Raw genomic sequence first — 16485 nt, 5'->3', positions numbered from 1 at the left:
TATTACTATTTGCTCTGTCTCCAAATACAAATATTTGAAAATTAGATATTTAAGGGAAGGTTAAAACTAACCCCCTTTTGCTTTTATGTATGTTTCTCATTTAGCTACAATATTTCTGATTCATTTTACATTTAATCTTTAAACAAAATATAAGTGGATGAAAATGCATATTTATTATATTATATCTTTGATTTAGGAAAGTAAGGTAAAAAACCCACCCTCACCTCCAAAGGCATGCTCTACTACGGGCTCTTGTTCTTCAGAGGTGATGAGTACCAAGACGAACGCCAAGGAGAGTACCATATGCATACCAAACTATCTGGACCAGGAAATCAAAGTAAGGGGCAAGTTTATTTAATCTCTTACTTGGGTACAGCATGAGCAAACAAAAATAATTCACATCATTTAGCATCTTTAAAACTCTTGGGTTCCCCCTTGACAACTGAATTGATTTAAAACAACTAAGCCTGAAATCCAAGACCTAATGCTATCTTATAATCTCCTTGGAATCCTATCATTCTTAAGAAAATAGTGTTTGACAGATGTGAGTTTGTTTTCTGTATCTATGAGTCTGTTCCTATTTTGTTTGTTTAAGGTGAAGGGATTTTAAAAACCTCATAGACACGGACAACAGTATGGATATTACCAGAGGAAAAGGGTTAGAAGAGGGTAAAGGAGCGATAATTGGTGACGAGAGGAGACTTGACCTTGGGGGGTGAACACACAATACAATATACAATGATGTATTATAGAATTTTACACCTGAAACCTATATAATTTTATTAACGAATGGCACTCCAATAAATCCAATAAAAATTAAAAACAAAACAAACAAACAAACAAAAAACCCCCACAGCATTTGGTTTAGACATAATGAAAAGCTCTGGCATTTGCCAAAGAAGCTTGGTCCTATGTTTCCCATGTTTGCCTTCTTTAGATCTTTTGGTAACTTCCACCTTACCTCACTGTAAGACTCACTATAATGAATTAAAGGTCAAAATATTGTAATGATAACTCTGACAGAATTTTAAAATAGTATCAGTAGTAGCAATTGCAAATTAACAGGGCATGTTGTAAGGCAAGCATGTCAAACTCAAAGGCTAACTCGGGCTAAATAAACAAGGTTTAAGTTTATGTGGGCTGCAAAAAACAAGAACAAAGCAAAAGCTTCAATTTTCATAGAAACACAGGTTTATTTCTAAAAGTATAGTATAGAGAAAAAGAACAAGAGCCATGATAAAATTAGTGTTTTCTTTCTGACACTTGGCATCTCTTCTCTACTTTGGGGGAAATCTTATTGGCAGTGATTACTTTCAAAACTGACCCAAGGTGAATGTCAGTAATTCTGGATCTGATAGGAGACTTATTTCCTTTCATAATTGTAAATAACTGCTCACACCATTATATTGGCTGTGCTGCAAAAATATTCATTGTGGGCTGCATCCGCTGGGCTGCGAGTTTGACATGCTTGTTGTAAGGGTTATTATTGAATAATCCTGATAAGGACCTATGTTAACAGTAAAGGATAATGATGTCAGGTTTGGGGGATGCTGAAGTAGCTGGAAATTAAGATTCTGAAGAAAAGGGGTCTGTGGAGAGAATGAGCTCCAAAAATCTGCCCAGGGTTGCACGAGTCTTTAGTCTAGTATAAGCTGCGCCTGCAGAGGAGGAGATTCTGAGACCTGGCGGAAGGAGGCTGATGGGAGGCAGCACGTTGCTTAGAGAAGCTGGACTTCTGACCTGCCAGATTGAAGAGACCTTGTTGAACACACCAGGAATTCAGTTGAGACCTCAGAAAGGTCAAACATCATAAAAACCAATAGGGTATTCTAGGCCCACAGCAGGGGCTACTATGGACCTATACTCTAAATCCTAAAATCAAATTTCAACAGATGAAACTCACCTGCCAATATATTTACTACCTTCCGGAACAAAATTGAATGAAAAGAAGGGAAGGCATATTCTACTTCCTCTCATTAAAAGGATGCTTATATTCTCTCAAAGTTGATCAATGAGTAATCTAGGAGTTAAAGAAGCTGGGAGTAATACACAATCACCATATTGATGAAAATACCTTTAGAGGCAGAGTGGCCCAGAGTGTACAAAGGGTTCTTCTTCCTATTTTTTGCCATAGCTATTGATTTATTGTAAAATTAGGAGCAAATTTAATTTGCTGTCTTCAGGATGTGACATTACTGAGGACAAGAATCTTAATAATATAACAAAGCTCAATATAAGGCAATGGTTTTTTCTGTCCTTTAATTTCAACTCCATATCTCCAGTATCTAGATCAATGACAGACACTAATATTTGTTGAATTAATAGCATTTTAAGAAAATATTTCAGGCAGAGAGACTAGGAAAAAAGATGCTGCAGTAGCTCCAGGAAGAATTGATGATGGTTTAGACTGAGTCAAGGCTGTGCCGATAGAGAGAAATGGAGATACTTGAGAAGTATTTAGAAGGAAGAATTTACTGAACTTGTTTGGCATTGTTCAGGATGAATCCCAGGCTGTGGCTTGGACATACATTCATATATGCTGGCGCTGTGCACTGAGATAGGGGAACCAGGAGGAATAGCGAGTCCAGTGCAGGTTTTAGGAAGAGAAAGATGGAGATTTAGTTTTAGATATTTTGTGCAAAGTAACTACAGTACAGCTAAATGGATACAACTAGTAGACTGATGGTTATATAGGACTGAAGTTAAGGAGAGAGGCATGAATTTCAGATATGTCTAAATTCTAACAGCAGATGGAGTTTAGGGTCAAACTGGAAATATCATGAGCTTAATACTTTGCACTTTAATACTTATTGTAGTCCATTTTATTAGAATTCATTATTTCATATATTAATCTCCTCTATCATACACACTTCAGCCCTTAGCTCCTGATAAAAACTGTCAAAGAAGGATTCTGATTTACAAACAGGAATTAGATTCCTATCCCATTGGGCCAATCACTATGTTTAGGGAACTGAAGAACAATGATGAATCCAGCTAGATTCACCCCTGTAGAGATGAGCAAGCAGTACAGAGGAGACAGTGCTGTGGCTGGAAGGTCCCCAGTAGAATCCTATTATGCAAAGGGAAAGGATCAATTCCCCAAAAGAAGAAAAATGTCTCCTCCAGATAATGGTTGTAATGAACAGACAAAACAAGGGAAACCACATCCAGTAACCTAGACTATTACTACTGATATTGGAGGTGTTTCTTTAAAGATTCTGCTGGCTCCCAAGCTAAAATCCCAATTGATTTAATTGAACACTGTGTACATAGTGACATCTGGGAAGATGAGACTGTGAAAAAAGTAAAGGGAACTTTATAAGCCTTGTACCATTTATTTGCTCACAATGTAATTCTAATATTCTGTATCAGATTCTGGCAAAGCTCTGTAACATTTTACATACTGATTCTCTGGCCGAAGTTCTACAGTGGCTGCTTCACGCAAGTCCAAAAGGTGAGATTAACACAGAGCCTGTTTCTTCCTTTGGTATGGATGGCAGTAGCATAGCCTTCCAAGTTCCAGATTCTAACAGCTCTGCCAATTTCCACCCAAACCATCAACTCAGTCATCTCCTAGCCTCCTTTGGGCCCTTCTTGGCCTATTCCATGAAAACACATGCCAGTCTTAATGGGATAACCATAAATAGCATAGAGCAGCTATCCTCACACTTAGCTGGTCATCAGACTGATGGAGGCCAAACATCTGAGGTCGGTGAAACCTGAAAATTTGCATTTCTAACAAGTACCCCCAGATGATGTCAATAATGCTGGTCTGGGACAACTATTTGAGAACCATTGCACTAATCAAAGTTCAGAAATACCAATGTGCCAAGAACAAAGTCTTATTTTAAGTGGGAGCATTTTGGAAATAGTTCCTTACCTCAGGAATTCAAGACTACTTGGAGGGCAATTGAGAAGTATTTTGGGGTAAGAAGTCTTTAGTTATTCTCTATTATATTTCCTTGTTAAGAAAGTAACAAAAAAATTACACAAGAAATAAGTGCTTATTGTTAGGGATCAGGGAGGAACCAGAAAAAATAAAAGAAAACCAATAATAATAAATAAAACTATCACAGACATCATTTCAGTGAATAGTGTATTTCTTTCTAGATATGCATGTAACTATGATTTAACTATCCATCTGTAAGATCATAGTACTTATTATTTTTAGAGGTATACTTTTTTTCCTTTTCTTTTTTCATGTGGCAGTGGCCTGTAAGGCTGAGTTTTGTACTCATTATTTGAAAACCGCCCCACTGCCATTCATGGAAAATCCCTCAGTGAGTTAACCACTTTGGGCACTACAGTACCACAGGTCATCAGAAACTAGGTTGTTGTAAACCAACTTTTCTGCAGAAACGTTGATTCACACATACTAGTCGGTGCCTACCCAGAAAACAGATTAGCAGCCTTTAACACTGGCATGCTGGATAAGAAAAGTAGTTCAGTGTTTCCAGACAGTGATCATTACAACCTTCATGCCCCTCTCACCCCTTTTGTTAAATCAGAGAAAGAGTGGGTCTCAGCTTTGATTCATGCTGAGCTGTCTGAGATAAACTTGTTGGCTCACCCTCTGAGAAGAAGCGTCTCCGCAGAACCAGCAGCAGTGACTGGGAAGCCAACCAAAGTTAAATCTTCAAATTCACCTGTGAAATCAAAAGTGCTGACCAGACCTAGAGAAGGACCTCAGCTAACCAGGTAATTAGACACCCTGGCCACGTAGAGGGCATATGTACATAAAGACTTTGAATTCTCTTTTCATTATATTTAGAAACATGCTGCGTTTTTAAGACTCCTCTTTATTCAGTAAATGACAATAATGTGTGTTTAGTTTTGTAGGGTATTTTCATTTTCATAAGTGTAATGAAAACCACTCTAAATACGATATATATAATTGATTTTAGAGAGGAAGGGAGAGGGAGAGAGAGATAGAAACATCAATGATGAGAGAGAATCATTGATCGGCTGCCTCCTGCACATCCCCTACTGGGGATCGAGCTTGCAACCCAGGCATGTGCCCTGATCAAACCTGGGACCCTTCAGTCTGCGGGCCGACGCTCTATCCATTGAGCCAAACCAGCTAGGGCTAAATACTGTTTTTCAGAGCATTTTTGCAGAGGCTAGGTTTTCCTTACCCAATAATCTTTCTTTTTGAGTAAACTTTTCTTTCCTCTAAGGCAGTGGTTCTCAACCTTTCTAATGCCACAACCCTTTAATACAATTCCTCATGTTTTGGTGACCCCCAACCATAAAATTATTTTTGTTGCTACTTCATAACTGTAATTTTGCTACTGTTATGAATCAACCTGTCATGACCCACAGGTTGAGAACTGCTGCTGTAGAGCCTAAGACCATCGGAAAACACAGATATTTACATTCTGATTCATAACAGTAGCAAAATTACAGTTATGAAGTAGCAACGAAAATAATTTTATGGTTGGGGGTCACCAAAACATGAGGAATTGTATTAAAGGGTCGTGGCATTAGAAAGGTTGAGAACCATTGCTCTAAGGCAAGTATGTCACACTCAAAGGCTAAGATGGGCCAAATAAAATAGGCATGTGGCCCACAGGCTGTGAGTTTGACATACTTGCTCTAAGGGCAAGAGTAGCCACCCAGAAACCTAAGAAAATAATAGTTTGTTTGGTTTTTAGTTTACTTAAAAATAAAAGCTATAAAGAAAATCTAAATTGTATTGTTATTGTATATCTTGTTAAATGTGTATCATAGAGGTATCACTTTTTTGTATAAACAATGCAAGGTTAAAGTACATTGCTTCACTTGATTATCTTGGACATACTCCTGGGGGTTGTCAGAGGGAAAAAAATAACTATTAAGGGGATTGGGAAATATTTCAATTGAAATTCTTACTAAATCTTATAATTTCAATGACAAAAGAAAGTGCATATTTGTGTATAACATCATGATGAAAGACTGGTAAGATGTTATTTAAGCTGGGAGAGAAAATCTTATTGCTTTAAAATTAAAAGTTGAGTAAAACTTAAATTCAGAAACAGTAAATATTCAAAACACATAACAGATCATTTTAAAAAGCATTAAGACAGAGGAGAATTCTATAGCATTGCAATTTGTCTCCACCTTAAAGTTTCCATAAAATTAGAAATTGGCATGCCCTGACTGGTTTTGCTAAATAGTTAGAGCATTGTCCCGGACACTGAAGGCTGGTGGGTTCAACTCCCGTCAGCGTATGTACCAGGTTGAGTGTTCAATCACATATGGGAGGCAACTGATTAAGAGATCTCTCTCTCTCTCTCTCTCTCTCTCTCTCTCTCTCTCTCTCTCTCTCTTCTCTCTCTCTCTCTCTCATCAACAACAACAAAAAAATATCCTCAGGTGAGGACTAAAAGAAAAAAATTAGAAACTGGGAGGTTGTCAGGATCACTCTCTCTACCTTAGTATGATGTACTAGTTTAGATATTTACTTAAAATCAGAAGAATTTTTCATTGGAAAATACATTTACTGCTATCTACTTTGAAACACAAAGAATTGGAATAGGCTATTTAAGACAACATTACTTAGTTTATATGATGATAATGCAGCCTATAGAAAATACCTATTTGTATCTGTGAATTTCATTTTCTTTTTCTCCAATTGATTTAGAGTGTCAAGTCAAGGATCTGAAGAAAATAAGGTGGTACCAAAAGGTTAAGTACTATAGTTTGTGATAATTACTGAATTGTTATAAGGAGACCAGTAAGTATCTAGCTAGTTAGGGAAACAGATATTAAGGATCTATGGTTTTAAATGCAGTAAATTACAATCGTGACTTCCAGCTACTCTCAGGGGCAGCATCAGCTGAATTTCTCATAGAGATAACATTTGACAAATTTGTATTGAAAGGTTAAGTGCCTCAGGGATAGACACTCTTTGAGAAGCAAGACAGAAGGACACAGGGAACTCAGGGTGACAGGAGGAACCCTGGATTGACTTAACAAAAAGACAATGATCTCAGAGTTTTGGTTCTTCGCAGCTTAACTGTCATTGAGCCAAATGATTTTCACTAGACATGAAGTCAACCAGAGAAAACAGTAAAATGGCAATCAGCCAGCAGATGCCCCAGGAAAAAGCTGATATATGAAAGAGAGGAGCAGTTTTATGTCCTTACCAGAAGCCCAGCCCCTGCCTATGATTTGGACCACGGAAAATCAAGAATTGTGGAAAGACCCAGATTGATCCAGAATAGCCCAACTGAAATATCCCTGTGGGATTGGTAGCTCCCAGCCTTAAAACAAGCACAGTAACAATGACTATAGAGCAATGGACATAAACTATGTCTACTAGACTCAGACAAAAGTCTGCCTTATTGTTTCTACAAGTTCCCCTTATACCAAGAATGACATGGTAATTAATTAGAATTCCTGGAGGTCACTCTAGATTCTAGCAGGTTCGGTTGGAGTTAACCAACCCAAAAGGGGCTCTATCTGCTAATAGGCAATAATAAATGTAATTTAGAAATTAGAAAATACCCCCTTATTCTGACATTCCAAGGATTGTCTATTGTATTTGTCTTCTTCTATAAAACTCTTCACCGCAGGACTACAAAAACCTGACAGTGATGTTTCTATTATTCAATGTTATGTTTTACCTGTTGGTCCCAAATATATTTTACCCTATCTAGATATTTGGAAAACTTTTGTATAAGAATCCCTAAAATCATACACCTTTGTGTCTAATATTGATATTTAGCATCTCCCCAAAACCTTATAACTCATTCAAGATGAGCAGATGATATGAAAGATGAGAATATATTATTTTATGAATTTGGGGTGTATTTGGTTCACCTAAACTTCATATAGATTTTTTTGTATGCTATTTGCTATTAAAACATGGCAGAAGCTGTGTTCCAAGTCTCAATTATCTTATTTTGATTTTTTCTATTTCAGAGGCTGAGCACAAACCTGCAATGTTTATAAGAAGAAATAAGATGACAATACCAGTTACAGAATACTTCAGCAAATCAAACTCTCCTCCCAGGCCTAAAACTCAGGAGAGAATATCAACAAAACCAATGTCAGCAAGGAGTATACATCAAGAATACAATCTCTCTCCCCAGAGAACATTTTCTCCTTTAACATACCAAAGGTAGAAAATCTAGACTGGGCTAATTCTCTCATACACATGAGCTTCACTTTGTTACAACATAAAATTATTATTTTTTAAATATTTTGGTATCAAGGAATCAATAGCTCCTCTAAACTGGTGGCACATGTAAATCTCTCACACCAGCATATAATGCTACTAAACAAATACTACTGGAGACAATATTTCTATTTGTAGTTAATTTTAACACCATATGTAAAAAAAATGTTTACTTATATACTATATTTCCAATCTGGCCCTTATATTAGAAACATCAGCCATAATGAAATTTAAGTAGTTATGATTCCACACCTGCTGAAAACTCTGACAGAGACAAACAGAATTTTAACATCTGAGCTTATTTCCACAACCTACTGTGTTAAAATGTTGTTGGGATATTATGAAAAAAATGCTTACCTCCTTCCAAAAAGGAAAAGCTATAAAAATTATCCCCAACTTATGAGCCAGAAAGAAACTAGTTCCCACTCATTTCTAGTTGTGAATATTAACAAATTTCTTAATATTGAACATTTGTATTTTTCCTTAAAATAAAATCACTCTTGGGCCATGATTATTATTCTATCAGTGTACTGCTGGATTATATCTACAATTAGCCACTTCATTATTTAGAATGTTTGCTTGATATTTAAAAGAGATACTATAAATTGTGTGTGTTTGTACATATGTTCATTTGTGTTTGTAATCTTAATACTTATATTGCACTTACTGTATGTCAGGAATCATCCAAATACTTTAAATAGAGTAACTTTTAAAATATATAGTTTTATTAATTTCAGAGAAGAATGGAGAGGGAGAGATAGAAACATCAATGATGAGAGAGAATCACTGATCGGTTGCCTCCTGCCCACCCCACAATGGAAATTGAGCCTACAACCCGGGCATATGCCCTGACCGGGAATCGAACCAAGACCTCCTGGTTCATAGGTTGATGTTCAACCACTGAACCATGCCAGCTGGGCTAGATATATTAACTTTTAATTGTCACAATAACTATTTGAGGTAGCTACTATTGTTATTCTCTCTTTTAAAAAAATAAGAAAATTGAGGAATAGAGAGTTCTGCTCATTGGGATGGGATATACATTGGTAACAAGTGTCATCTTTCAAAAACAATAGAAATTTATACCTCACCTAAGAGTTCAAAGTGTGTGTTTCAAGTCAGCAGATGACTGCTTTATTGGTGATCCAGAGGTCTGGGATCCTTCCATCTGTGGCTCAACCATCACCTATGGTTTCACCAACTGCATCCTGCTGGCAAAAGAAAAGGAGAGTGGAAGAAAGTATTAATTTCCTATAGCTGCTGTAATACATTACCACGAACTCAGTGGCTTAAACAAACACAAATGTAGTTTACAATTCTGGGGACAGAGGTTTGCAATGGGTCTCAATGGGCTAAAGTCAAAGGATTGGCAGGGCTACATTCCTTCTGGAGGCCATAGGGGAAAATACGTTTTCTTTGCTTTTTCCAACTTCTAGAGGTTACCCACACTCCTTGGCTCATGGCTCCCTTCTATCTTTAATGCCAACAATGGCCGGTGGATTCTTTCTAAGAACACATTACTCTGACACTGACTCTTCTGCCCCGCCTCTTCCTGTGATTACATTGGGCCTGGATGTTTTCTAGGTTATCCAAGATAATCTTATCTTAAGGTCAGATAATTAGCAACTTAATACTCCCTTATTATATAACATCACAGGGATTAGAATCTTTGGGGGTCCTTCTGTTTTCCACAATGAGAGTACATCTGCTGAAAGCCTTGGCTTTCAAACAGCAAGCATCAATTCCAATTATATTCCATGATTAAGAAATAATCTAACTGAAAGGGGCTGATAAAATTCTTAAGTAGCAATCATATTCTAGTACTACACTATAGTCTATGGAAAGGAAAATTGAATTTTGGTGGACAGTTAACTTTCTCTAACACAAAGGTTTAGTGAGTGATTCAAAATGTGGCTAGAATCTATGTGCTTAATTACCAGGCACTACTGATATGTATTAAGACCATACCCCATAAAATTTATTAGCATAAGTTTTTAAGATGGGAGTAATACCTGAATGCAATGATGGGTCAATATATGAAAATCAATCAATGTAATACCACATTAACAAAATGAATAACAAAAATCTCACCATCATCTCAATCAATGCAGAAAAATAATTTGACAAAATTCAACACCTTTTCATGATAAAAATACTCAATAAACCAGGAATAGAAGGAAATGACCCTAACCAAAAAAAGCCTTACATGAAAAAACCACAGCTAATATTGTATTCAATGAGGAAAGACTGAAGGCTTGTCCTTTAACTTCACGAACAAGGCAAAGATGTCCACCCTCACCACTTATATTCAACAAAGTACTAAAAGTTCTATCCAGAGCAACCAGACAAGAAAAAAACAAACATACAAATGAAGAAGAGGAAGAAAATAATTAGTGTCCATACTACCTAAAGAGATCTATAAAATAAATGCAGTTCCTATCAAAATCCCAATGCCATTTCCTACAGAAATAGAAACGCCACCCTAAAATTTATATGGAATCTCAAGGGACAATGAATTAAAAAAAAAAAAAGTTGGAAGCTTTATACTCCCTGATTTCAAAACATACTACAAAGCGAACGTAGGTAATATAGTGTGGTTGGCATATAAGCCTATAAATCAATGGAACAGAACATAGAGCCCAAAAATAAACTGTCGTGTAGATGGCCAAATGATTTTCAACATGGATGTCAAGGCTACACAATGGAGAAAGACCACTCTTTTTCAACAAATAGTGCTAGGAAAACTGGATTCCATATGCAAAAGAATAAAATTAACTTACACTATATACAAATTTAACTCAAACTTGATTGAAAACTACTAAATTCCTAGAAGAAAACAGGGGGAAAACTTCAGAACATTGGCTAGGGCAATGATTTCTTAGCTATAACACCAAAAGACAGGCAACAACAACAATAAAAGATAAATGGGACTCCATGAAAATTTTAAAATATATTTTTATTGATTTCAGAGAAGAAGGAAGAGGGAGAGAGAGCTAGAAATATCAATGATGAGAGAGAATCATCAATGGGCTGCTTCCTGCACAGTCTCTACTGGGGATCAAGCCTGCAACCCAGGCACGTGCCCTGACGGGGATTCAAACTGGTGACCTCTTGGTTCCTGAGTCGATGCTCAACCGCTGAGCCACATCCAGCTGGGCAAAACTTTAAAACTTCTTACACACACACACACACACACACACACACACACACACACACACAACATAGTAAAAAGGCAACCTGTGGAATGAGAAAAAAATTTCATCTCATATATGTGATATGTAGGATATATAAGGAATTTCCATAACTCAATGACAGAAAAACCCAATTTAAAAACAACTTGAAACAACAAGAAAAAAAACAATAAAAAAATAAAAGAGGCAAACAAAAATAATAAAAAATTTTAAATTAAATTACTTTAAAACAATTTGAATAGACATTTCTCCAAAGGAGACATACAAATAGCCAAGAAGCACATGAAAAGATGCTCAGCATCACTGGTCATTAGGGAAATGCACAATGATATATCATTTCACACCTACTAGGATGGCCACTATCAAAAGAACAGAAAATAATTGTTGGCAAGGATGTGAAGTTGAAACCCCATGCATTGTTTGTAGGCATGTAAAATGGCACAGCCATTATGAAAAACAGTATAGAGGTTCTACAAAGAATTAAAAATAGAATTACTTTATGATCCAGCAGTCCCACTTCTGGGTATATTAGTACTAGTATATCCAAAGGAATTGAAAGCAGGATCTCAGAGATATTTGCATATCTCTGTACAATACAGCGTTGTTCAAAATAGCCAAGAAGTTAAAGCATTCCAACTGTCCATGGACAGATGACTGAATAAATAAAATGTGGTTTACCTGTTATGCAAACATTGGAATATTATGCAGCCTGAAAATAGAAGAAAGTCCCATAACATGCTACAATATGGATGAAACTTGAGGACAATATAGAAGTAAACTAGTCAAGAAAAAAACAACTATTTCATGATTCCCTATGAAATCTTAAAGTAGTCAAAATCACAGAAACAGAAATTAGAACAGTGGTTACCAAGGGCTGGTGAAAGCGGTGAGAGGCAATTAGTGTTTAATGGACATAGAGTTTCAGTGCTGCATGATGAATAAGTTCTACAGATCTGTTGTACAACAATGTGAATATACTTAGTGTTACTGATCTGAACACTTAAAATGGTTAAGATGGTAAATTTAGTATTACATGTTTTTTGCCACAATAAAAAAAAAACACAAATGGAAAAGTACATAAGACTTGAACAGCACGTTTAACAAGCTTCATAAGATAATAGTTCCCTCATTTTTACTTCTCTACAAAGTGTATGTGTAAAATAATTTGTTTGCTTTTGGTATGTCTCACAGATATGCCCATAAGACTTTTGGTCCTAGATTTTAAAATACAAAAGCAATTTACTTAGAATTATAAAACTCTTTGAGTTATCATTTTTTTTGAGTTTTTGGTAATTTTTATTTTCATAACTCAGTTGTTTCATATAATGTATTGATACTTTGAATGTATTGACATTGTTTTATAATATCCATGACATTGTTTTAAATATCTTATTTAAATCCTCATTATTCATTTATATATTATGTCCCCTCTTTTTTCTTGTTTAAATTTGGCAGAGGCTAATCTATTTTATTAGGTTTTTTAGAGTCCATTTTTGCTTTGATCCTCTTTACTACATGTTCATTTTACTTTTAATTATTGCTGCTGTTATATTTCCCTCCAACTTTAAACATATTGTTCTTTTCTTAACTTGGTAAATGCATAGCTCAATAATGCTAGTCTTTTTTTTTTTTTTCTAACTTAAGCAATATAGGCTATAAAATTTCTTCTAAATGTTGCTTTAGCTATATTCCATAAAATTTAATACTTATTGTTCCATTAAGCTTACTTCTAAATATTTTCTAACTTTCATTGTTTTCTTTTGCAACCCCTAAGTTGTTTACAAGAGTTTTTTTAAAATTCCCAAATGTATATTTTCCAAACATTTTAAATGACATAATTTAATTTTATTGTAGCTGATGTGATCTATGAAAATGACCAATCTTTTATTTTCTTGAGGGTAGCTTAAAGGCTTAGCATATGGTCAACTTAATGTTTCATATAACTTGAAAAAATATAAATTTAAAAGCAGTTGGACACAAAGTTGTAGATATATTAAACTTGTTAATTGTGTTGTTCAAATATTACATATCCTATCTAATTTTTACCTTTTTTGATTGATTAATCAATAATAAAGATGTGTACTAAGTTTTTCCAACTATTATGGTAGATGTGTAATTCTTTGTAATTGTTTATTTTATGCATATATTTTGAAGTGATGTGTAAACGTAGTTTAAAATTTTGTAATGTCATTACCAACTTTATCTCTAACACTGCTTTGTACAACAGACCATCTGACATGAAATAACAAGTTCTAGGTGGTAAGGTTTCTCTTCTGTTCCACAAATTTATTTTCTACTTTAATGTATTATTATCATAGAAGTTGCTTATATTATTTCTACTTTTAAACTTATTTTTCTTTGTGGATATACACTGAGTGGCCAGATTATTACGATCTCTGAACGCATAATAATCTGGCCACTCAGTGTAATCCTATATAATAAAAGGCTAATATGCAAATTGTCCCCTCGACCAGGAGTTCGACCAGCAGACAGGCCGGCCAACCGCCCATGTTCCCTCCCCCTGGCCAGGCTGGCCAGACGCCACCCATGCACGAATTCATGCACTGGGCCTCTAATATTCATATATATATATATATATATATATATATACTGGCCAGATTATTATGCATTCAGAGTTCATAATAATCTGGCCACTCAATGTATATATATGTTTATGAACATTCCTTGGGCCCTGGAAAACTGCTTTTAGACTATAGAACTTAATAGAACTTTTAATTATTGCTGTTGTTATATTTCCCTCCAACTTAATATATATATACTAGAGGCCCAGTGCATGAAATTTGTGCACGGGGGGGTGGGTCCCTCAGCCTGACCTGCACCCTCTCCAATTCGGGAGCCCTCAGGGGAGCCCCCTCCAATCTGGGAGCTCTGATGGCTTAGGCCCACTCCCTGTGGTTTTCTGCTCTCTGCGGAGCCTGGCCACTCCACGCCTGCTGCCCAGCGGCACTCCGTGGCCCAGAGGCCCTCTGCAGCCAGGGCGGGACGCTTGCCTCATCAACACGGTGACGGCCAAGTGTCCAGCCCCAGCCACTCTGCGCCCACTGCCCAGAGGCCCTCCGTGGCCGGGGTGGAGCACTTGCCTCGTCGCGGCAGTGATGAAGCAAGCATTCCACCAGGCCGCTCACACTGCCTTCTCTCGGCGGCCGCCCCCCCCCCCCCCAAGGACTGGGGGACTCCAGTGGGGCTGAGGAAACTGGGTGCCACCATCTTGTGGCTATGGGCACCGCCATCTTTGTGATAGAGTGATGGTTAATTTGCATATTATCCTTTTATTAGATAGGATATATCAGTTATATTTCATTAATTATAGCATTAACATTTCCCATATATTTATCTCTTGTCCATTTGAGCTGTTATGCGTTGGAAAGCATGGATCAGTCTCATTATACTAATGCATTTCTTATTAACCTAATTCCTGAAGTTTTTTCTTAATGAACTTTAATACTATGCGCTATCGGATGGCTAGAGATATTCACAGCTGTCAGATCTTCACTAAGGATTGCTTTCTTGAACATGACAACATGCCCTTCTTTCCCATGTGTTGAACATTTTCCAATGTGAACATTGTGATTGTCTTCTTTTTCTTTTGTTAGCTCAATATGTTTTTCTGTATTCTTTTATTTTCAACATTGCTGAGTAACTTTATTTAAAAACAGCATATGTTTAGGCTTTGGGTATTTCAAATCCAATTTTAGTGATTTTAGAACATTTGTGCTTGCTCATAGGAGAGATTTGGCCTTGTGCAGTTATTGTATTTTATGTTAGCACTAGAGGCCCGATGCACGAAATTCATGCAAGGAGCTCAGACCTTCCAGCCCCGGCTGCCTCGGCCCATTGCAGCCCCAGCTGCCTCATGGCCCTGCCCACTGGTCATTCTGGAAGGTCATCCCACCATCTGGTCTAATTAGCATATTAGCTCTTTATGATATAGGACTGTTTGAATTGCTTTTAAAAATGTTTCACTAAATGATCTGTGATTTTCATATTTTATTTGATGAATATTCATTCTGGTAATTTAGAAAATATGTATTTTAAAAATCTCACCTCATGGGTTCTTCAAAAAGCAGAGCCTGAAACAAAGCATATTACTGTTTGTTTTTCAGTCAGACTATGTCAAAAACAAAGAATGAGAAACAAAGGAAATGAGGCAAGTGGAGGGAATGTCAATACAAGACTAGTACCAAGTTAGCTGCTTGGTTTCAAACCAATTGATTGCTCAATTCTAAAGGTCAACTGGGAAAACATTCCCATTTCACAAATGAGGACACTGAGACACACAAAGGTTGAAGTTGCCCAAAGTCACATGACTAACAAATGGCAGTGCTGAGATTTAACCTACTCTCTTCACTAACATTATCTTTTCATTCTGCCACGAGTTCCTTTCTTCACCTTTCCTAAGTGCCTACTCTCTGTGCCTGACAGGGTGCTAGGAAAACAGATAAACATCTCTATGCTAATTGAGGTCAGTTTAATGAGTACTATAGGCCATTGCTGTCATTAATTCTAATCCCTGCCATTCTTTTTTACAACTGCTGTCTGTACATGTTCTCGGTGCTCTATGGGCAACTCTTACCTTTTACCTACACCAGTGGTCGGCAAACCGAGGCTCGCGAGCCGCTATTTGCTGCTCTGTTGACTAATGAGTTTGCTGACCACTGACCTACACTGAGTGGCCATATTATTATGATCTCTGAACGCATAATAATCTGGCCACTCAGTGTGTGTATGTATATATATATTTTTTTAGAGGCCCGGTGCATGAATTCGTGCATGGGTGTGGTCTGGCCAGCCTGGCCAGGGGGAGGTGACATGGGCGGTTGGCCAGCCTGCCTGCTGGTTGAACTCCTGGTTGAGGGGACAATTTGCATATTAGACTTTTATTATATAGGATATACACTAAGTGGCCAGATTATTATGCGTTCAGAGATCATAATAATCTGGCCACTCAGTGTATATCTCTTCAGTGGCCCTTTCCATATATAAAGTGAAATGACACATCACTTTACTTTGTAATTGTCAGTATTTTGTAGGTTTCATAATTGTTCACTGAGCTCCTAAAAGATATTCCTTCAGAATTGCTTTCTATTTTCCTTTTTCAGTTTCCAGTATTTT

The 16485-nt window shown here is 36.7% G+C and overlaps 1 protein-coding gene across 1 annotated transcript in view; it reads left to right on the top strand.

Moving 5' to 3' along the window:
• Positions 1-8108, top strand: part of LOC308245498 (uncharacterized protein C4orf17) — a gene marked incomplete at both ends in the record, with an annotated part of 43708 nt that extends 35600 nt beyond the window's left edge. Inside the window, 5 exons of the mRNA XM_080662849.1 lie at positions 197-337; positions 3373-3454; positions 4509-4698; positions 6623-6666; positions 7906-8108. Coding sequence (XP_080518975.1) covers positions 197-337; positions 3373-3454; positions 4509-4698; positions 6623-6666; positions 7906-8108 — 660 coding nt within the window. The remainder of the gene's footprint in view (positions 1-196; positions 338-3372; positions 3455-4508; positions 4699-6622; positions 6667-7905) is intronic.
• Between the last annotated feature and the right edge of the window lie 8377 nt (positions 8109-16485).

The sequence above is a fragment of the Plecotus auritus genome (assembly GCF_963455305.1).
Source record: "Plecotus auritus genome assembly, chromosome: 1".
NCBI lineage: Eukaryota > Metazoa > Chordata > Mammalia > Chiroptera > Vespertilionidae > Plecotus > Plecotus auritus.
Note: the sequence above shows the minus strand (reverse complement) of the source record. Positions and strands in the feature narration are given on the sequence as shown.